Source organism: Schistocerca cancellata, chromosome 1, assembly GCF_023864275.1.
Source record: "Schistocerca cancellata isolate TAMUIC-IGC-003103 chromosome 1, iqSchCanc2.1, whole genome shotgun sequence".
NCBI lineage: Eukaryota > Metazoa > Arthropoda > Insecta > Orthoptera > Acrididae > Schistocerca > Schistocerca cancellata.
In genome coordinates this window covers 854,967,236-854,986,932 of record NC_064626.1, presented here as the reverse complement: position 1 = coordinate 854,986,932, position 19,697 = coordinate 854,967,236, and the positions used below count along the sequence as shown (strand labels likewise).

General features: G+C 42.5%; 1 protein-coding gene across 1 annotated transcript in view; it reads right to left on the bottom strand.

Annotated features, from left to right (window-relative positions):
* LOC126107449 (pyruvate kinase-like) overlaps positions 1-19,697 on the bottom strand; it is a 130,550-nt gene that overhangs the window by 27,468 nt on the left and 83,385 nt on the right. Inside the window, exon 6 of the mRNA XM_049913340.1 lies at positions 8,841-9,125. Within this exon, the coding sequence (XP_049769297.1) occupies positions 8,841-9,125 (285 nt within the window). The remainder of the gene's footprint in view (positions 1-8,840; positions 9,126-19,697) is intronic.

Genomic DNA, 19,697 nt, shown 5'->3' with positions numbered 1-19,697 from the left:
GAATTGTTTTGTTTTGTTTTCAGTTACATCCGTGTACACGGCTGGTGCAAGGCTGACAGCCGGTAAAAGAAAGTCAGTTTTCACGTGATCGATTATGTACGAAAATATTAATGAACCCCAACCCTAATGGCGAAATTCGTTTTAATCAGAAGCACCGGCACGTGGACTCTTTCGAGACAAATTTTATGTCGAAGGCTTCGTTATAGATGCACCTGCGCAACCTGTAAGAACAGCAAGTCTAGCGAACGTCCGTGCTATGTTAGAACAATTCGTTCGCTCAGCAAAGAAGTCTGTGAAATCAAGGCGAGTCGCTTAATTGGTCAGCACATTTTGAAGACTGCGAAGAGCCAGATACCTAGATGACTGCGAAGTTTAAGAGCTGAATACCTAGACATCTACACGAAATGAACGACGACGACCAAGATCGTACATCGGAGCAAAAAAATGATCGGGAAGCGTTGATGGCCGAGAAGCCCCATCCGAGGATTTCAGCCGCCGGGTGCAAGTCTTATTTCAGGAGATGCCACCTGGGGAGACTTGCGCGTCGGTGATGATACACACACGAGCGGAGAAAATCTCCAACCAGCCGGGAATCGAATCCGGTCCCGCCTCATGGTAAACATGTTACCACTCAGCTAAGCAGGCTGACACAGCATAGTAGTGTGCGTGCTTCAGTGACATGGTGGGTAACAACGAAGTGTTTGCAGAGATGATTGTGCACTCTGAAAAGGCGTAATTTAAACTCAGTGCTAGAGTAGACCTTGTCTGCAGGGTCGCTGCAGGTCCATACGTCATTGTGGACAAAGCGGTGAATTAACTGGAAGTGAATGTGTGGTGTGGGCTATCTTATCGGGGCTTGATTGGGCCATTCTTCTTTGTCAGCATAATTATAGGTGAGGTGTACCCAGAGAAGCTTGAGATACCCATTTTACCTGCTGTCGGTGAGTTATATGGAAACGGAAGGTTTTACTTTCAATAAGCTGGTGTCCCGCCCCCAATATCGTAATTGGTTCAGGGGGTTTATTATTGTTATTTTTGTTGTTGTTAGGGTGGTCTTCATTTTGAAGCCTAGTTTGATGCGGCTCTCCATGCTATTGCATTCTGTGCAAGCTTCTTGATCTCCATATAACTACTGCAGCGTACATCCATCTGACTCTGCTGACTGTATTCATCCCTTGGTTCCCTCTGCGGTTTTTAACCCCTACACTTCCCTCCAATACTAAATTGGAGACCCCTTGATGTCTCAGAATGTGTCATATCAACCGATCCCTTCCTTTGGTCAAGTGGTGCCACAAATTTCTTGTTTTCCCAATTCTATTCATTACCTCATCATTAGTTATGTGATCGACCCATCAATCTTCAACATTCTTCTGTACCACCACATTTGAAAAGCTTCTATTCTCTTCTTGCCTACACTGTTTATCATCCCTGTTTCACTTCCATACACGGCTACACTCCAGACAAATACTTTCAGAAAAGACTTCTTAACACTTAAATCTATATTCGCTGATAACAGATCCATCTTCTTCAGAAATGTTGCCCAAATAGCAAAACTCATCTACTACTTTAAGTGTCTCGTTTCCTAATCTAATTCCCTCAGCGTCACCTGATCTAATTCGACTGTATTTCATTATCCTTGTTTTGTTTTTGTTGATGTACAACTTATTTTCTCATTTCAAGACAATGTCCATTCCGTTCAGCTGCTCTTCCAAGTCCTTTCTTGTCTCTCAAAGAATTACAATGTCATCGGCAAACCTCAAAGCTTTTTTCCTCTGCACTTTTTCCGTCTACTTCAAATTTTCCTTTGGTTTCCTTTAATGCTTGCAGCGTGTGCAGATTGAATAACAGCAGGGATAGGCTACAACCCTGTCTCACTCCTTTTTCAACCACTGTCTCCTTTTCATGCCCTTCGACTCATAACTGCAGTCTGGTTTCAGTACAATTTGTAAATAGCCTCTCGCTCTTTGTGTTTTACCCTTCCTAGCTTCAGAATTTCAAAGACGGTATTTCAGTCAATACAGTCAAAGGCTTTCTCTAAGTCTACAAATGCTTTAAACACAGGTTTTTCTTCTCTTAACCTATCTTCTAAGATATGTCGTAGGCTCAGGCTTGTGTCTCGTTTTTCTACATTTCTCCGTAATCCAAACTGGTCTTCGTCATGTTTGGCTTTTACCAGTTTTTCCTTTCTTCTGTAAGGAATTCGAGTTAGTATTTTGCAACAATGACTTGTTAAGCTGATAGTTCAATAATATTCACATCTGGCAGCGCCTGTTTCTTTCGGAATTGGAATTATTACATTCTTCTTCAAGTTTGAAGTTATTTCGTCTGTCTCAAACATCTTGCACATCAGTTTTGTCATGGGTGTCACTCCCAAGGTAGTAACTAGTTCTGACGGAATGTCGTCAAGCCCCAGAGCCTTGCTTCGACTTAGATCTCTCAGCACTCCGTCTACAGCCACAAGTGGCCCATTGGGAGCTTCCGGCCGTTGTGTCATCCTCAGCTGAGGATGCTGACAGGAGGGTCGTGTGGTTAGCACACCGCTCTCTCGGTCGTTATGATGGTTTTCTGTGGCCGGAGCCGCTAGTATTCGATCGAGTAGCTCCTCAATTGCCATCACGAGGCTGAGTGCACCCCGAAAAATGGCAACAGCGCATGGCGGCCTGGATGGTGACCCATCCAATTACCGGCCACGCCCAACAGCGGTTAACTTCGGCGATCTGACGGTAACTGCTGTATCCACTGCGACAAGGCCATTGCCTAGATCTTTCAGAGTTCTGTCAAATTCTTCTCGTTGTATCATATCTCCCATCTCATCTCCATCTACGTTCTATTCCATGCCTATAATATTGCCTTCAAGTACATCTCCCTTGTGTAGATCTTCTATATACTCTTTTACCTTTCAGCTTTCTTTTCTAATACTTAGGACTGGTTTTCCACCTCAGCTCTTGGTATCCATACAAATGCTTCTCTTTTCTCAATAGGCCTTTTTAAATTTTCCAATACTCAGTATCTACCTTTCCCTCGGGAAATAGTCTTCTAAATCCTTACATTTGTCCTCTAGCCATTCCTACTTAGCTATTTGCACTTCCTGTCAATTTGATTTTTAAACTTTTTATTTCCTTTCGGCTGCTTCACTTGCTGCATTGTTATATTTTCTCCTTTCATCAATTAAATTCAATATCTCTCGTGTTATCGAAGGATCTCTATTACACCTTGTGTTTTACCTGCCTTCACTATTTCATCTCTTAAAGCTACACAGCTTTCTTTTATGATCTTTAAACCAAGTGTTAGCGATGATTAAATTATGCTCTGTGCAAAACTCTACCAGGCGGCTTCCTCTTTCATCCATTCTTCCAGTCCATATTATCCTACTGTTTTTCCTTCTCTTCCTCTTCCTACTATCGAAATCCAGTCCCCAATGACTATTAAATCTTCCTCTCCCTTAATTATTTGAATAACTTATTTTATCTCATCATACGTTTCTTCAATCACTTCCTCAACTGCAGAGCGAGTGGTTCAAATGGCTCTGAGCACCATGGGACTTAACATCTTAGGTCATCAGTGCCCTAGAACTTACAACTACTTAAACATAACTAACCTAAGGACATCACACACATCCAAACCGAGGCAGGATTCGAACCTGCGACCGTAGCAGCCCCGCGGTTCCGGACTGAAGCGCCTAGAAATGCACGGCCACCGCGGCCGGCATGCAGAGCGAGTTGGTGTATAAACTTGTTCTACTGCGGTCGGTGCGAGCTTCGTGTCTGTCTTGGCTACAGTAATGGGTTCACTATGCTGTTCATAGTAGTTTATGTGTGTTCCTATTTTTTATTCGTTATGAAACCTACCCTGCCTTACCCTATTTGATTCTGTGTTTACAGACCCATATCCACTTGACCAGAAGTCCTGTTCCTCCAGCCACTGAACTTCGCTAATTTCCACTGTATCTAAATTCACGCAATCCTTTTCCGTTTTTAAATTTTCTAACCTTCCTGCCATACTAAGGGACCTAACGTTAGACGCTCCAAACCGTAGAATGCCAGTTTTGTTTTTCCTGAAGACGACATCCACTTGAGTATTCCCCACCCGGATATGCATATAGGGGACTATTTTACCTCCGGAATGTTTTACCCAAAGGGATGCCATCATCATTTAACCACATGGTACGAGGGCAGATCAGTCAATCATCCAGACTGTTGCACCTCTATCTACTTGAGAAGGCTGCTGCTCCTCTTCAGGGACAACACGTTTGTCTGGCCTCTCAAAAGATACCCTTCCATTTCCCATTGTTTAAATGCCTCTGTGCGTGCTGTAATTAATTTAATCTTATTCACACGACCCCCATGTGAGCGATATGTAGGGGGTTGAAGTATATTCCTACAGTTATTATTTAGAGTCAGTTATTGGAACTTTGTTAGTAGACTTTCTTGGAATGGTTTCTGTCTATCTTCACGAGTCTGCCAGTTCAGTTCTTTCAACATATCAGTTACACTCTCCCACGGGTCAAACAAACCTGTGACTATTCGTGCTGCCCTTCTCTGTATACGTTCAATATCCCCTGCTAGTTCTGTTTGGTACACATTACACATATTTGAGTAATATTCTAGGATGTGTCGCACGAGTAATTTGTAAGCAATTACTTTTGTAGACGGAATGCATTCCACCCATAAACCGAAGGCTGCTACATGCTTTACACACGACTGGGCCTATATGAACCTTGCACTTCATGTCCCTACTAAGACTTACACAAGTATTTGTATGAGTTTACAGATTAGAACTCTGTCTCACTAATATATGCAAAGAGTACTATGTTTTTTCCGGTTTCTGAAGTGCACAGTTTTACGTTTTTGAACATTGAAGCAAGATGCCAATCATTGCACCACTTTGAAATCTTATCAAGGTCTGACTGAATATTTGTACAGTTTCGTTCATTGTGTAATTCGTTGCAGATAACTGCATCGTCTGCGTAAAGTCTAGGGTTACTAATAATATTGTCCGAAATATCATTAACAGACAAAATGAACAGCGACAGACCCAACACACTTCCCTGGGGTACACCTGAAGTTACCTCTACAGCTATCGATGCCTCTCCATCCAATATAACATGCTGCGTCCTTCCTACCAAGATGTCCTCAACTTAGTCACATATTTTATCTGATACCCCATATGATCGTACTTTTCAGACTGAGCGTAGTTGCGGTACTGAGTCAAATGTTTTGCGGAAATCATAAATATATCTGCTTGACTGCCTTGATCCATGGCTTTCAGAACGTCATGTGAGAAAAGTGCGAGTTGTGTTTCATATGACCTATGTTTTCGAAATCGGTGGTGGTTGGCATGGAGGAGATACCTCGTTGTGTTTGAGCTCACAGTATGTTCCAGTATTCTACAACAAATGGATGTCATGGACAATGGACGGTAGTTTTGTGGGTCACTTCTGCTACCCTTCTCGTATGCCGGTGTAATATGTGCTTCATTTCTGGGGCCTTATTCAATTTTAGCGATTTCAGTTCTTTCTCAATGCCACCGACACTAATATCTATTTCGCTCATCGTTTCAGTGATACGAGAATTAAGTTGGGGCAATACTCCTGGGTTTTCCTTTGTAAAGAAACGTTTGAAGACAGAGTTTAGCATTTCTGTTTTTATTTTGCTGCTTTCAGTATCAGTTCCAGTCTCGTCCATGAGTGAGTGGATACTAATTTTTGTGGCACTAAGAGCCCCTACATTTGACCATAAATTCTTTCGGTATTGTTAAAGATTATAGCTGACAACATTTTGCTACGGTGATCACTGTTTAGCGTCATTTCCTGTGTGAGGACGTTAAGAGTGACCACTTAGAATATCTACATTGTTTTCAATAACTTGGAATTTAAGCTACGCTTCCACCGACAATGAATCTTTTCCGTCTATTAATTTCGAAGTTACAGGCAGTTAAAGTGTATACATCTTTTTAGTACACTCTGTATATTTCATAATTCTATTTCTGACGTACTGAGTGCGGAAAGTTTGTGATCTGTGTGTTATCGGTCTTTGTTTATGACACAAGGGCTTTTGATGCAGCCCACCGAAAAACTGAGGGTTGCTCAGCTATCAGTAGAGAGATTCATGATGGGAATTACTGGGAAAGTGAGAACAGATTGGACTGAAAGATATAATTGTGACTATATAGAAAATTAAGTGGAGATGACCAGGGAATGTAGATAGATGAATGGATGGCAAGTTGTTTATGCGCTAAGAGTGTTACAACTGGCTGCTTTGAAGTTACGATAGCGTAACTGAACAAGTTTAAGGGCTGAAATAGGGAGTTCGATTTAGTACAAAAGTTTCTAGACTTTTACTGTGCTCTTAGTGAAGGGTACAAAACAACCGAGTTATGGTTGGAGAATGCTGTGGCGCGAAATTACGTACATTTGTGTCCATTTCGTTATTCAGGATAGCAGGTCAGATTTCATGTTGTGCGAAACCACCACACATAGTTGTATAGATGTTGTTGATGTGGTGGTCTTCGGTCCGAAGAGTGATTTGATGCAGCTGTCCACGACAGTTTATCCTGTGTAGGCCTCATCATCTCCTTCTGAATCTGCTAACTGTATGCGTCTCTTGGCCTCCATCTACAATTTTTACCCTCCAAACTTCCATCCAGTATTAGACTGGTGATATCTTGACGTCTCAAAACGTGTCCAATCAAACGAACCCGTGTCTTAGTCACCTTGTGCCATTGATTTGCTTTTTCCCTAGTAAGATTCAGTACTTTCTCATTAATTGCTATACCTACTCACCTAATCGTTAAGATTCTTCTGTAGCATCAATTTTCAAAAGTTTCTAATCTTCTTTTTTCCGAACTGTTTTTGTTGTGTATGTTCCACTTTCATACCTGATTACACTCCATGTAAATATTTTCAGAAAAGACTTCCTAAGAAATTTATATTAGATGTTAACAAATTCCTCTTTTCAGAAACATATTTCTTGTTATAACCAGCCTGCATTTTACACTGAGGGCACAAAATTCGTGGGATAACTCCTTTTGCGCAGCGTACTGCAGCAACTCGACTTGGTACGGACTCTACAAGTCATTGAAAGTCCCCTGCAGAAATAATGAGCCATGCCGCTTCTACAGCCGTCCATGACTGCGAAAGGGTTGTCGGTGCAGGATTTTGTGCACGCGCTGACTTAACGATTACATCCCATAAATGTTCGATGGAATTCATGCCGGGCGATCTGGGTGGCATAATAATTCGTTCGAATAGTCCGGAATGTTATTCAAACCAATCGTGAAAAATTCTGATATGGCGTATTGTTATCTATAAGAATTCCATTGTGGTTTGGGTACATGAAGTCCATGAATGGTCGCAGATGGTCTCCAAGTAGCCGAACATAACCATTTCCAGTCAATGATCGGTTCAGATGGACCAGAGGATCCAGCCCATTCCATGTAAATACACCATTATGGAGCCACAACCATCTTGCACAGTACGTCGTCGACAACATGGGTCTATAGTTTCATGAGGTCTGCGCCACACTCGAGCCATACCATCAGCTCTTGCTGATCAGGCCACGGTTTTTCAGTCGTCTAGGTACCAACCGATATTGTCACGAGCCCAGGAGGTACGTTGCAATTGGCTCAAATGGCTCTGAGCACTATGGGACTTAACATCTGTGGTCATCAGTCCCCCAGAACTTAGAGCTATTGAACCCTAACTAACCTAAGGACATCACACACATCCATGCCAGAGGCAGGATTCGAACCTGCGACTGTAGCGGTCACGCGGTTCCAGACTGAAGCGCCTAGAACCGCACGGCCACACCGGCCGGCGGGACGTTGCAGGCGATGTCGTGCTGATAACAAGGATACTCGCTTCGGTCGACTGCTGTTATACCCTATTAACGCCAAATTTCGCCAATTTCCTTAAGGCTACGTTCTTCGTACATCTCACGTATATTTCTGCGGTTATTTCACGCGGCGTTGCTTGTCTGTTAGCAACTTCAATTTTACGCAAAGGCCACTGATGTCGGTCGTTAAGTGAAGGGCGTCAGCCGCTGCGTTGTTCGTGGTGAGAGATAATGCCTGAAATTTGGTATTCTTGGCACACTCTTGACACTGTGGATCTCGGAATACTGAATTTCCTAACAAGTTCTGAAATGGAATGTCCTATGCGTCTAGATCCAACTGTCATTCCGCGTCCAAGGTCTGTTAATTCTCGTCGTGCAGCCATAATGACGTCTGAAGCCTTCTCACATGTATCATCTGAATATAAATGACAGCTCCGTGAATGCACTGCCATTTTATACCCTTGTGTACGCGATACTACCGCCATCTGTATGTGCACATATCGCTATCGCATGACTTTTGTCTCCTCAGTGTATATCCTGTCTATTTCGGCCATCGTCGGTAATTTTGCTTCCCAAATAGTAAAATTCGACTACTACTCAGATCCTGATCTAATTCCAGTGTGATTTAATTCGACTAAATTCCATTATAGCGTACTGGGACATAGAGCCAGATTTTTATTTTTCGCTCTCATGGGATTTGTTTGGATAACTCCGATGGCAAACTTCATTATGAACGAAAACAGACTGAGATTCGGGCAACCGATATCGTATACAGTTTCGCCTTCGCGAGGAACCCTGTATTGACTAAGTTGACCATTTTTGGACTGAAGGCAGCCAGTGCAGTCTTACAGAAGAGGCGTTACTACTCGCCAGCGAACTGCAGTGTGAGGCTGGTGCGCTTTATTTGCTTGAGCTGACAGAGCGTGACAGGCGCTACTCGGGCGCGGCCTCCTCGGCGGCCTCCCCCTCGCCCTCCGCCTCCGCCTCCGCCTCCTCCTCGGCCGCCGCCGGCTCCGCCTCCCCTTCGCTGTCGCTGCTGGACTCGGCCTCCACGGGCGGCTCCTCGCCCGAGCCGCTGGCGTACACGACGCGCACGGTGTTGGTGTGCCCCGAGCCCGACCGCCAGCCGCTCACCAGCACCATGGCGTCGGCGCGCCTCACCAGGCCGCGGCCCTTGGCGAAGCCGATGCCGAACTGGAAGCGCAGGTCCGTGTCCTGCAGCCAGTCTTCCAGCGGCGACGAGCAGTAGTGCAGCGGTATCACCGCGCGCCACATGTTGCTCTGCCTCGCCACCTGCCCGCACATCACCAGCACGCTCTACAACTTGCCTCGAGAATCGTGGCTGCAAACTACGTACGCGACATCAAAATGGAGGATAAAACGGTATGGCCCAACAGAATTACTACCTACTTATAGAACTTGAGAGTTCGTATAAAGATATAATATATCGTCCAGACGATGTCCAGTTGACCCCATACATATGTGGGTGGGAGGTGTGGAGGAGCCAGCCTCTTGGCACCTAAACCGCAAGGACCTGGCCTGACCACAAATAACATATTATCAAGAACACACTTTGGATTTCTGAAGGGTTCTGATATCGAGAAGGCTATTTACACCTACAGTGAAAATGTACTTAATTCATTAAATAACAAATTACAAGCAGCAGGTATTTTCTGTGATTTGTCAAAGGCATTTGACTGTGTGAACCACAACATCCTTTTAAATAAATTAGAATTCTATGGTGTCACGGGCAGTGCTGCAAAATGGTTCAAGTCATATCTCGCTAACAGGAAACAAAGGGTGTCAGTGCAACGGACTATTGAATTAGGTCATCATCAGAATGGGAATAAATTACATGTGGTGTCCCACAAGGATCCATCTTAGGGCCATTGCTTTTTCTTGTGTACATTAATGATCTCTCATCAGTTACACTGCCAGAAGCAGAGTTCATTTTGTTTGAAGATGACACAAGTATTGCAATAAATAGTATGTAGTTCTAGAAAGATCTGATAATGATATTTTCATGGATATTAATAAATGGTTTAAAGCCAACTCACTGACATTAAACTTCGAAAAGACGCACTATTTGCAATTCAGAACCTGTAAGAGGTTTCCACCCAGCATATGCATTAAGTATGAAGAAGAGCAGATAGAAGAGGTTGACAGTCTTAAATTCCTGAGATTACAACTTGATAATAAATTCAGTTGGGAGGAGCACACCACAGAACTACAGGAAAGCCTTAACAAATCTGTATTTGCAATTCGAGTGTTAGCTGACATAGGCGACATAAAACTGAAAAAGCTTGCATACTTTGCCTACTTTCATTCCATAATGTCATATGGTATAATATTTTGGGGTAACTCTTCAAGTCAAACAAAAGTTTTCATAGTCCAAAAGCGTGTAATACGTATTATTTGTGGAGCAAATTCACGGACGTCCTGTAGAAACCTCTTCAAAGAACTGAGTATACTAACTACTGCCTCTCAGTATATTTACTCCTTAGTGAAATTTGTCCTAAATGATATACCTCTTTTTCCAACAAACAGCTCAGTTCTTACTTACAATACCAGGAACAAAAATTATCTGCACAAGGACTTAAAAGCACTTACTTTTGTTCAAAAAGGGGTCCACTACTCAGGAACACTCATCTTCAATAATTTGCCAGAAAACATAAAAAATTTATTTACAAATAAAGATCAGTTTAAAAGGATCCTGAAAGACTTACTAGTGGCCAACTCCTTCTATTCCATTGACAATTTTTTTAATAGAAACAAATGATGTATTGTATATATTCATACTATTAGTATTGTTATTTCAGCTTAAAAAGAAAAATTGATGTGTTCCACATCCACGAGGATCTCCTCAGCACAGATCTATGGAATGAAAAACTAATCTAATCTAATCTGAACATGGAGCCACAGGCCCATAAAGACGCCTCTCCCCTCCTAGAACATTTACTGCATGTTATACGCCAGAGCAGTGACTGACTGGACATGGACCAAGCACATATTACTGGGGTACAGCAAAAGCAAACGTTATCCCCACAAGGTTCAATTTTGGGTCCACTCCCATCCCTTACCTATGTGAATGACATTGCAATAAGCAGAATTGATACTTTTTGCAGAAGATATTAGTGTTATAGTAAATGCAATTAGAGAGAAAGCCACAGAAGAGATTATTAATTACTTTTTCAAAGAATTAAGGGGCGCTTCTCTGAAAATGGACTTCCTCTAAGTTGAGAAAACACATTATTTTCAGTTCCACACGACAGCTAAAAGGTTATTATAAATGACTGAAGCGATTTCATACATTTGCTGTAGCTATATTATCTGACATCTTGTCATAGGGTTTTGCCCACACACAGAAAAACTGAAATTTTTTTTACACATTTCAAATGTTCCGTAAGATATACCTTACATATTCTGCAGATCTCAAGTCGATAATGAAGTTCTTCCCAAGTTCGGCTCTGCATGTCCGTACCAATCTACTCAAAATCACTGTTGATGCGAGCTCGCAGTTCTTGTAGGTTTCTTGATAGAGGAAGCACAAACACTGAATCTTTCATAGAACCCTACACAAAAAAATCGCATGGGGCTAGGTCTGGAGAGTGTGGAGACTATGTCATGAATAGCTGATCATCAAGCCCATCAAGACCGATACACCGGTTTCTCAATTTCCTGTTTAAGAATTCACGAAACGCGTGATGGAAGTGGGGAGGAGCACTGTCCTAGTGGTACATAAAGTCCACACTGTCGGTCTCCAGATGTGGCATGAGCCAATTTTCCAGCATGTCCAGATACACGTGTCCTGTAGTGGGGCCGTTGATTTCCCCTTGCAGAGGCAACCTGAAGCTTTAAACTGCGCGTACTATCGCCGAATGGAGTTGGCAGTTGGTGGATCATTGATGAACTTCGTTATAAAGTGTCGTTGCACTGTTATGATGTGAATGCATTTCAAGCGCAGTATACACTCTGTCAGCGCCTGTCGCCATCTTGCGTATCTGCTCACTGTTGCACTCTTGTGGCAGAAATTTGAAGTGCGAGTGCAACAACTTTTTGAGATTTTCTATATCAGCCTTGAGTTTCGTAACAATGTGTCAATTAACATAGTTCATGAATTCCTGAAATAGCTTCAATCACTTACAATGATCTTCTAGAGACATACCAACAGTCCATGTGGCAAAAAAGAGTGGTCAATAAACAGGTTAGAATGCTCCACATTGTTTGGTGTATATGCTTACGAAAATTGGAACTGTAGGAAGCATAATACTGAATAGCTCAAACAATTAAATTGAGCTACTTTCGCTCTTTGTATAGTAACTGATCTTGGAAATAAACGAGTTAATCTCCATACACACTTTGCTCATTCTTCCCTCCCCCACCCCTTCCGCCCACCCCCAATAATGTCTTACGGAGCAATTTTCTGATGTAACTGATCACTTAGAAACAAAGTACTGATTGTACAAAAACGAGAATTAAGAAGTATAAGTGGTGTTTATCCGCAGTCAGCTTGTAGATGCCTCTTAAATTAGATAGACATTTTAACTGCAGCTTCTCAATACATACATTCACTAATGAAATTCGTCATAAATAATCCATCAGTGTTTGAGAAGAATTGTTTTGGTCATACCTACAACACTAGAAGTAGACGCTACTTTCATACCCATCGTTAAGGCTCTCAATGCCTCAGAAAAGACTTAAATACACAGAAACAAACATTGTTCATCATTTGCCCAATATCACAAAAATCTGACAGGCAGCAAAGTAAGTCTAAAGTCTAATCAAAATTCATTTCTCCTAAACAAAATCTTTTCTATGGACGAATTTTTATTTAAAAACTGCTTACTTGTAAAAAACAAGTTCATTTACGTCAACACTAATTAGTAATCATGTATACATATGCTGTAAACTGACTCTTCCACATTATTTCGATAAAACAATCGTTCAGATGATCTATGGAACATGTGACTAATTAACTCAGTAAATAAATAAATAATAGGAGTAAACGCGATTTTTCGAAGTCCTAGCTGACAAAAAAACGTTAAGACTCGAGACGTGTGCAGCAATAGACAAAACGGCACTTGTCACAAAGAAAGAGGCCCTCTGAGAAAAAACTCCTTGGCGAGTACGTTGTCTTTGTAGCCTGGGAAACGAAAGGTATGCTCCACAGATGTGAAAGTTATTGCTAAATTATTTGATGTGCTAGAAGAACAACATGATTTGGGCAATCAGATGCATAGACATTCGCTGAAAACTATGCACAACATTAAGAGAGGAATTGTCTTAGTGTGGAACTTCACTGCTAGGCTTCAGAGTGATGCCGCCATCATGACATACACTTAACTACAGCTCGAAGCAATGACAGTCTATAGGAGACACTTCTAGTAACGCCAGAGGTCCGAGCTTCTCCAAGCCGCGAGACACGCACAGTGCATTGTCTGACGCAGATGTGCACGGCAATGCCAGCCAACTAAAGCACGCCGCCAGCCGTCCATAGACAGGCCGATCACGGCGTAATTAGTGACTCGCACTATAGAACTCCCATGAAATCCACCTGTCACCATCCCGTTTTGTCTCAAGGTAATAAAAACTAAAAATCGTGCTATCATCGTAAGAAAATTATATTAATACACAGGGTGTCCTAGGATGAATAGTCAGTATACATGTATATAACAGGAACGATCATTGGAAGCAAAAAAAGTCGAGTAAACAAGGGCTCTAAAACGCGTATCCTAAGAGCTATGAGCGCTTTTTTATCTTCGGTACTGTGAAACAAATCTCTTCTACTACTAACTCTTTGATTTTCATGTTATGGGAGGGGGTAGTAAGGACCAAAACAAGAAAAAAAATGTTCTGTGAACATGGACTCTAAGAGTGTGTACCGTAAGAGCTGTGAGCACTTGTTCAAGAGAAGAGATGTGTTTCACACTAGCGAATATGTACAAGTGCCCATGTGTCTTAAGGTATCCACTGTAGAGACCATGTTCACTCCACACTTTTTCCTTGTTTTGATGCATACTTCGACATCTCAAAATATGGAAAGCAAAGAACTTGCAGTAGAAGACATTTATTTCACATTATCGAAGATGAAGCAATGCTCATAGGTCTTAAGGTATGCTTTTTATGGATCGTTTTTGCTTCGAATTATCGTTGCTGTCATATCCATAAATGTTGATGATTCCTCCTGGGACGTCCAGTATATGGTACAAAACTATTTCAGTAGCAGTTATGAAAATATCTTGAGTGTCTTGTAATGGTGATTTGTAAAGGCAAACTGAAATTGTCAACGGTGATCCAAACACCATATAGTAAAAATAAATAAATGTAACATAATGTATTTACATTCCTAAAGCTGTTTCATCTAATCGCTTTATTTATGACCGATTATCAAATGCCACTCACGTGCGATGTGTTATAACTAGGAAATGTAACTTAATCTGAGGAAAAATCTATCAAAAGCTGAATTATAGATTTAAAGTAAATAATACTTTAGTGCTATACATGCACCCAAATGCATGTTATAGGTACAACCGGGGTGGAAACAGAGTTTATGCAACACGAAGAACCAGACGTAGCTTTAATCCTCTGATTCTGCTTCTCGCGAGTGCTTCGTTGTGACATTAAGCGTTGATTTTTCAGTTCGGGAAATTACGGTAACAACTAAATCGTCATTGCAGTTTTCATTATGAGTAACATCTACATTTACATCGTACTCCAAAAGCTACCTAATGCTGTGTGCCGCAGGATACTTGTGGTACCATTAACTGATCCCCCCATCCCTGTTGCACTCGTGAATGACGAGTGGAAAAACAATTGTCGATAACACTCTGTACTGGCTCCAATTTCTCGTATTTGCACGTCGTGGTCATCACGCATGTTGTGTATCGGAGGAAGTAACATGCTGTCCGACTCTTTCTGGAAAGTTCTCTATCGAAATTTCAATAGCAAACCTCTCCGTGATGCACAACGTCTCTCGTGGAACACCTAGGACTGGAGTTCGTACAGCATATCTGTAACGCTCTCGCGCCAACTAAACGATACCCTGGTGAAACGCAAGGCTCTTCGTTGGATATTCTCTATCTCTTCTGACAGTCCTAGCTGATATTGATGAACAATACTCCAGAATCGGTGGAAGAAGCGCCTTGTAAGCCGCTTCCTTCGTGGAAGAGTTACATTTCCTTAAGGTGCTTTCTATGAATCTCAGTCTGCCGTCTGCTTTTCTTACCATTTTTTTTATATGGTCATTCCACTTAAGATCACTCTAGATGGTTACTTCTGGAGACTGTTTCAAACAATTTGTCGTCAGTAGTACAGTAGTGCAATAGTGGCTTTCTTTTCCTATGTATGTACAATACACACACATCAAAAAAGTTTTGCATCACCACAGTTCCCAGAACTTCTGAAGATAGACGTTGACTGTGGATATTGTATCACAGACGCAGTCCCTCTGACTCTTCAGAGATGTCCCTAAACCCGCCCTTAGAAGTAAACAACCATGCATGAGTAGCGCCTATTAGACGGAGCGGGTCCGACAGCCGATCAGTTCCAGTCGTTCCACCAGGAAGGAAGGACACGGCTCATGTTGTCTGTAGTTATACCACCCCTAGACGGTCAATACCGCCGTTCGATCGCGTCCGCATTGTTACTTTGTACCAGGAAGGGCTCTAAATAAGGGAAGTGGCCAAGCGTCTTAGAAAGGATCCAAGCGATGTTGTTCGCACATGGAGGAGATACAGAGAGACAAGAACTGTCGATGAAATGCCTCGCTCAGGCCGCCGAAGGGCTACAACTGCAGTGCATGACCTCTATCTACGGTTTATATGGCTCTGAGGAACCCTGACAGCAACGCCTCCATATTGAGTACTGCTTTCCGTGCAGCCACAGGATGTCGTGTTACGCCTCAAACTGAGCGCAATAGGCTGCATGATGTGCAACTTCACTCCAGACGTCCATAGCGAGATCCATCTTTGCAACCAAGACACCATGCAGCGCGGTACAGATGGGCTCAACAACATGCCGAATGGACCGCTCAGGATTGGCATCACGTTCACTTCACCGATGAGTGTCGCATATGCCTTCAATCAGACAATGGTCGGAGACGTGTTTGGAATCAACCCGGTCAGGCTAAACGACTCAGACACACTGTCCAGCGAGTGCAGCAAGGTGGAGGTTCAAATAGCTCTGAGCACTATGGGACTTAACTTCTGAGGTTATCAGTCCCCTGTAACTTAGAACTACTTAAACCTAACTAACCTAAGGACATCACACACATCCATGCCCGAGGCAGGATTCGAACCTGCGACCGTAGCGGTCGCGCAGTTCCAGACTGTAGTGCCTAGAACTGCTCGGCCACCCGTGCCGGCGGTGGAGGTTCCCTGCTCTTTTGGGGTAGCATTATGTGGGACCAACGTACGCCGCCGGTGGTCATCGAAGGCGCCGTAATGGCTGTACGATAAGTAATTGCCATCCTCCAACCGATATCGCAAACGTATCGGCAGCATGGAATTCGTCTTCATGGATGACAATTCGTGCTCCTATCGCGCACATCTTCCCTATCGTGCACATCTTCTGAATGATTTTCTTCAGGATAACGACATCGCTCGGCTAGAGTGGCCAGCACTTTCTCCAGACACGAACCCTATCGAACATGCCTGGGATAGATTGAAAAGGACTGTTTATGGACAACGTGACCCACCAACCACTCTGAGGGATCTACGCCGAATCGCTGTTGACGAGTGGGACAATCTGGACCGACAGTGCCTTGATGAACTTGTGGATACTAGGCCACGACGAATACACGCACGTATCAGTGCAAGAGGACGTGCTACTGGATATTGGAGGTACCGGTGTGTACAGCAGTCTGGACCACCACCTCTGAAGTTCTCGCTGTATGGTGGTACAACATCCAATGTGTGGTTTTCATGAGCAATAAAAATGGCGGAAATGATGTTTATGTTGATCTGTATTCCAATTTTCTGTACAGGTCCCGAAACTCTCGGAACCGAGGTGATGCAAAACATTTTTTGATGTGTGTATTTATTTACGTTCAGTGTCAACTACTACAGCCTGCACCATTCATCACTCTTCTGCAAGACATCCTGTAAATCGATACTGACTTCTTGCGTTGATACTTTATTGTAGACAGTGGCATCATTTGCGAACGGTTTTCTGCTACATCATGTATAACAGTGACGGCCAAATCACACTTCCCTGGGTACCCCGAAAACTACCTTTACATCTGTTGATTTTGTTCCGTTAGGAGCGACGTGTTGAGCTCTGTGTGCGAAGAATCCAGTCGAAAATTTGGTCCACTACTCGGGGAGCTCGTATTTTTTTCCCACTAATTGGCAGTACGGGGCAGTGTCAAACGGCCTTCCTAAAATCTAGGAACACGGCATCAAGCTGAGCGCCGTTGTTTAGAGCGCTAAGGATCTCATCAAAGGATAGAGCGAGCTAACATTCGCAAGATCTCTGTTTGCGAAATCCACGTTGATTTTTGTAGAGGAAATGTCATTCTCCAAAAAGTGATAATTCCTGAGCATAAAAAATGTTCCATCTTTTAAAACAGATTGATGTCAACGATTGTTGTTGTTGTGGTCTTCAGTCCTGAGACTGGTTTGATGCAGCTCTCCATGCTATTCTATCCTGTGCAAGTTTCTTCATCTCCCAGTACCTACTGCAACATACATCCTTCTGAATATGCTTAGTGTATTCATCTCTTGGTCTCCCTCTACGATTTTTACCCTCCACGCTGCCCTCCAATACTAAATTGGTGATCCCTTGATGCCTCAGAACATGTACTACCAACCGATCCCTTCTTCTGGTCAAGTTGTGCCACAAACTTCTCTTCTCCCCAATCCTATTCAATACTTCCTCATTAGTTATGTGGTCTACCCATCTAATCTTCAGCATTCTTCTGTAGCACCACATTTCGAAAGCTTCTATTCTCTTCTTGTCCAAACTACTTATTGTCCATGTTTCACTTCCATACATGGCTACACTCCATACAAATACTTTCAGAAATGACTTCCTGACACTTAAATCTATACTCGATGTTAACAAATTTCTCTTCTTCAGAAACGCTTTCCTTGCCATTGCCACTCCACATTTTATATCCTCTCTACTTCGACCATCATCAGTTATTTTGCTCCCCAAATAGCAAAACTCCTTTACTACTTTAAGTGTCTCATTTCCTAATCTAATACCCTCAACATCACTCGACTTAATTCGACTACATTCCATTATCCTCGTTTTGCTTTTGTTGATGTTCATCTTATATCCTCCCTTCAAGACACCATACATTCCGTTCAACTGCTCTTCCAAGTCCTTTGCTGTCTCTGATAGAATTACAATGTCATCGGCGAACCTCAAAGTTTTTATTTCTTCTCCATGGATTTTAATACCTACTCCGAATTTTTCTTTTGTTTCCTTTACTGCTTGCTCAATATACAGATTGAATAATATCGGGGAGAGGCTACAACCCTGTCTTACTCCCTTCCCAACCACTGCTTCCCTTTCATGTCCCTCGACTCTTATAACTGCCATCTGGTTTCTGTACAAATTGTAAATAGCCCTTCGCTCCCTGTAATTTACCCCTGCCACCTTTAGAATTTGAAAGAGAGTATTCCAGTCAACTTTGTCAAAAGCTTTCTCTAAGTCTACAAATGCTAGAAACGTAGGTTTGCCTTTCCTTAATCTTTCTTCTAAGATAAGTCGTAAGGTCAGTATTGCCTCACGTGTTCCAGTATTTCTACGGAATCCAAACTGATCATCCCCGAGGTCAGCTTCTACAAGTTTTTCCATTCGTCTGTAAAGAATTCGCGTTAGTATTTTGCAGCTGTGGCTTATTAAACTGATTGTTCGGTAATTTTCACATCTGTCAACACCTGGTTTCTTTGGGATTGGAATTATTATATTGTTCTTGAAGTCTGAGGGTATTTCGCCTGTTTCATACATCTTGCTCACCAGATGGTAGAGTTTTGTCAGGACTGGCTCTCCCAAAGCCGTCAGTAGTTCCAATGGAATGTTGTCTACTCCAGGGGCCTTGTTTCGACTCAGGTCTTTCAGTGCTCTGTCAAACACTTCAAGCAGTATCGTATCTCCCATTTCATCTTCATCTACATCCTCTTCCATTTCCATAATATTATCCTCAAGTACATCACCCTTATATAGACCCTCTATATACTCCTTCCACCTTTCTGCTTTCCCTTCTTTGCTTAGAACTGGGTTTCCATCTGAGCTCTTGATGTTCATATAAGTGGTTCTCTTATCTCCAAAGGTCTCTTTAATTTTCCTGTACGCAGTATCTATCTTACCCCTAGTGAGATAAGCCTCTACATCCTTACATTTGTCCTCTAGCCATCCCTGCTTAGCCATTTTGCACTTCCTGTCGATCTCATTTTTGAGACGTTTGTATTCCTTTTTGCCTGCTTCATTTACTGCATTTTTATATTTTCTCCTTTCATCAATTAAATTCAATATTTCTTCTGTTACCCAAGGATTTCTACTAGCCCTCGTCTTTTTACCTACTTGATCCTCTGCTGCCTTCACTACTTCATCGCTCAAAGCTACCCATTCTTCTTCTACGGTATTTCTTTCCCCCGTTCCTGTCAATTGTTCCCTTATGCTCTCCCTGAAACTATGTACAATCTCTGGTTCTTTCAGTTTATCCAGGTCCCCTCTCCTTAAATTTCCACATTTTTGCAGTTTCTTCAGTTTTAATCTGCAGATCATAACCAAAAGATTGTGGTCAGAGTCCACATCTGCCCTTGGAAATGTCTTACAATTTAAAACCTGGTTCCTAAATCTCTGTCTTACCATTATATAATCTATCTGATATCTTTTAGTATGTCCAGGGTTCTTCCA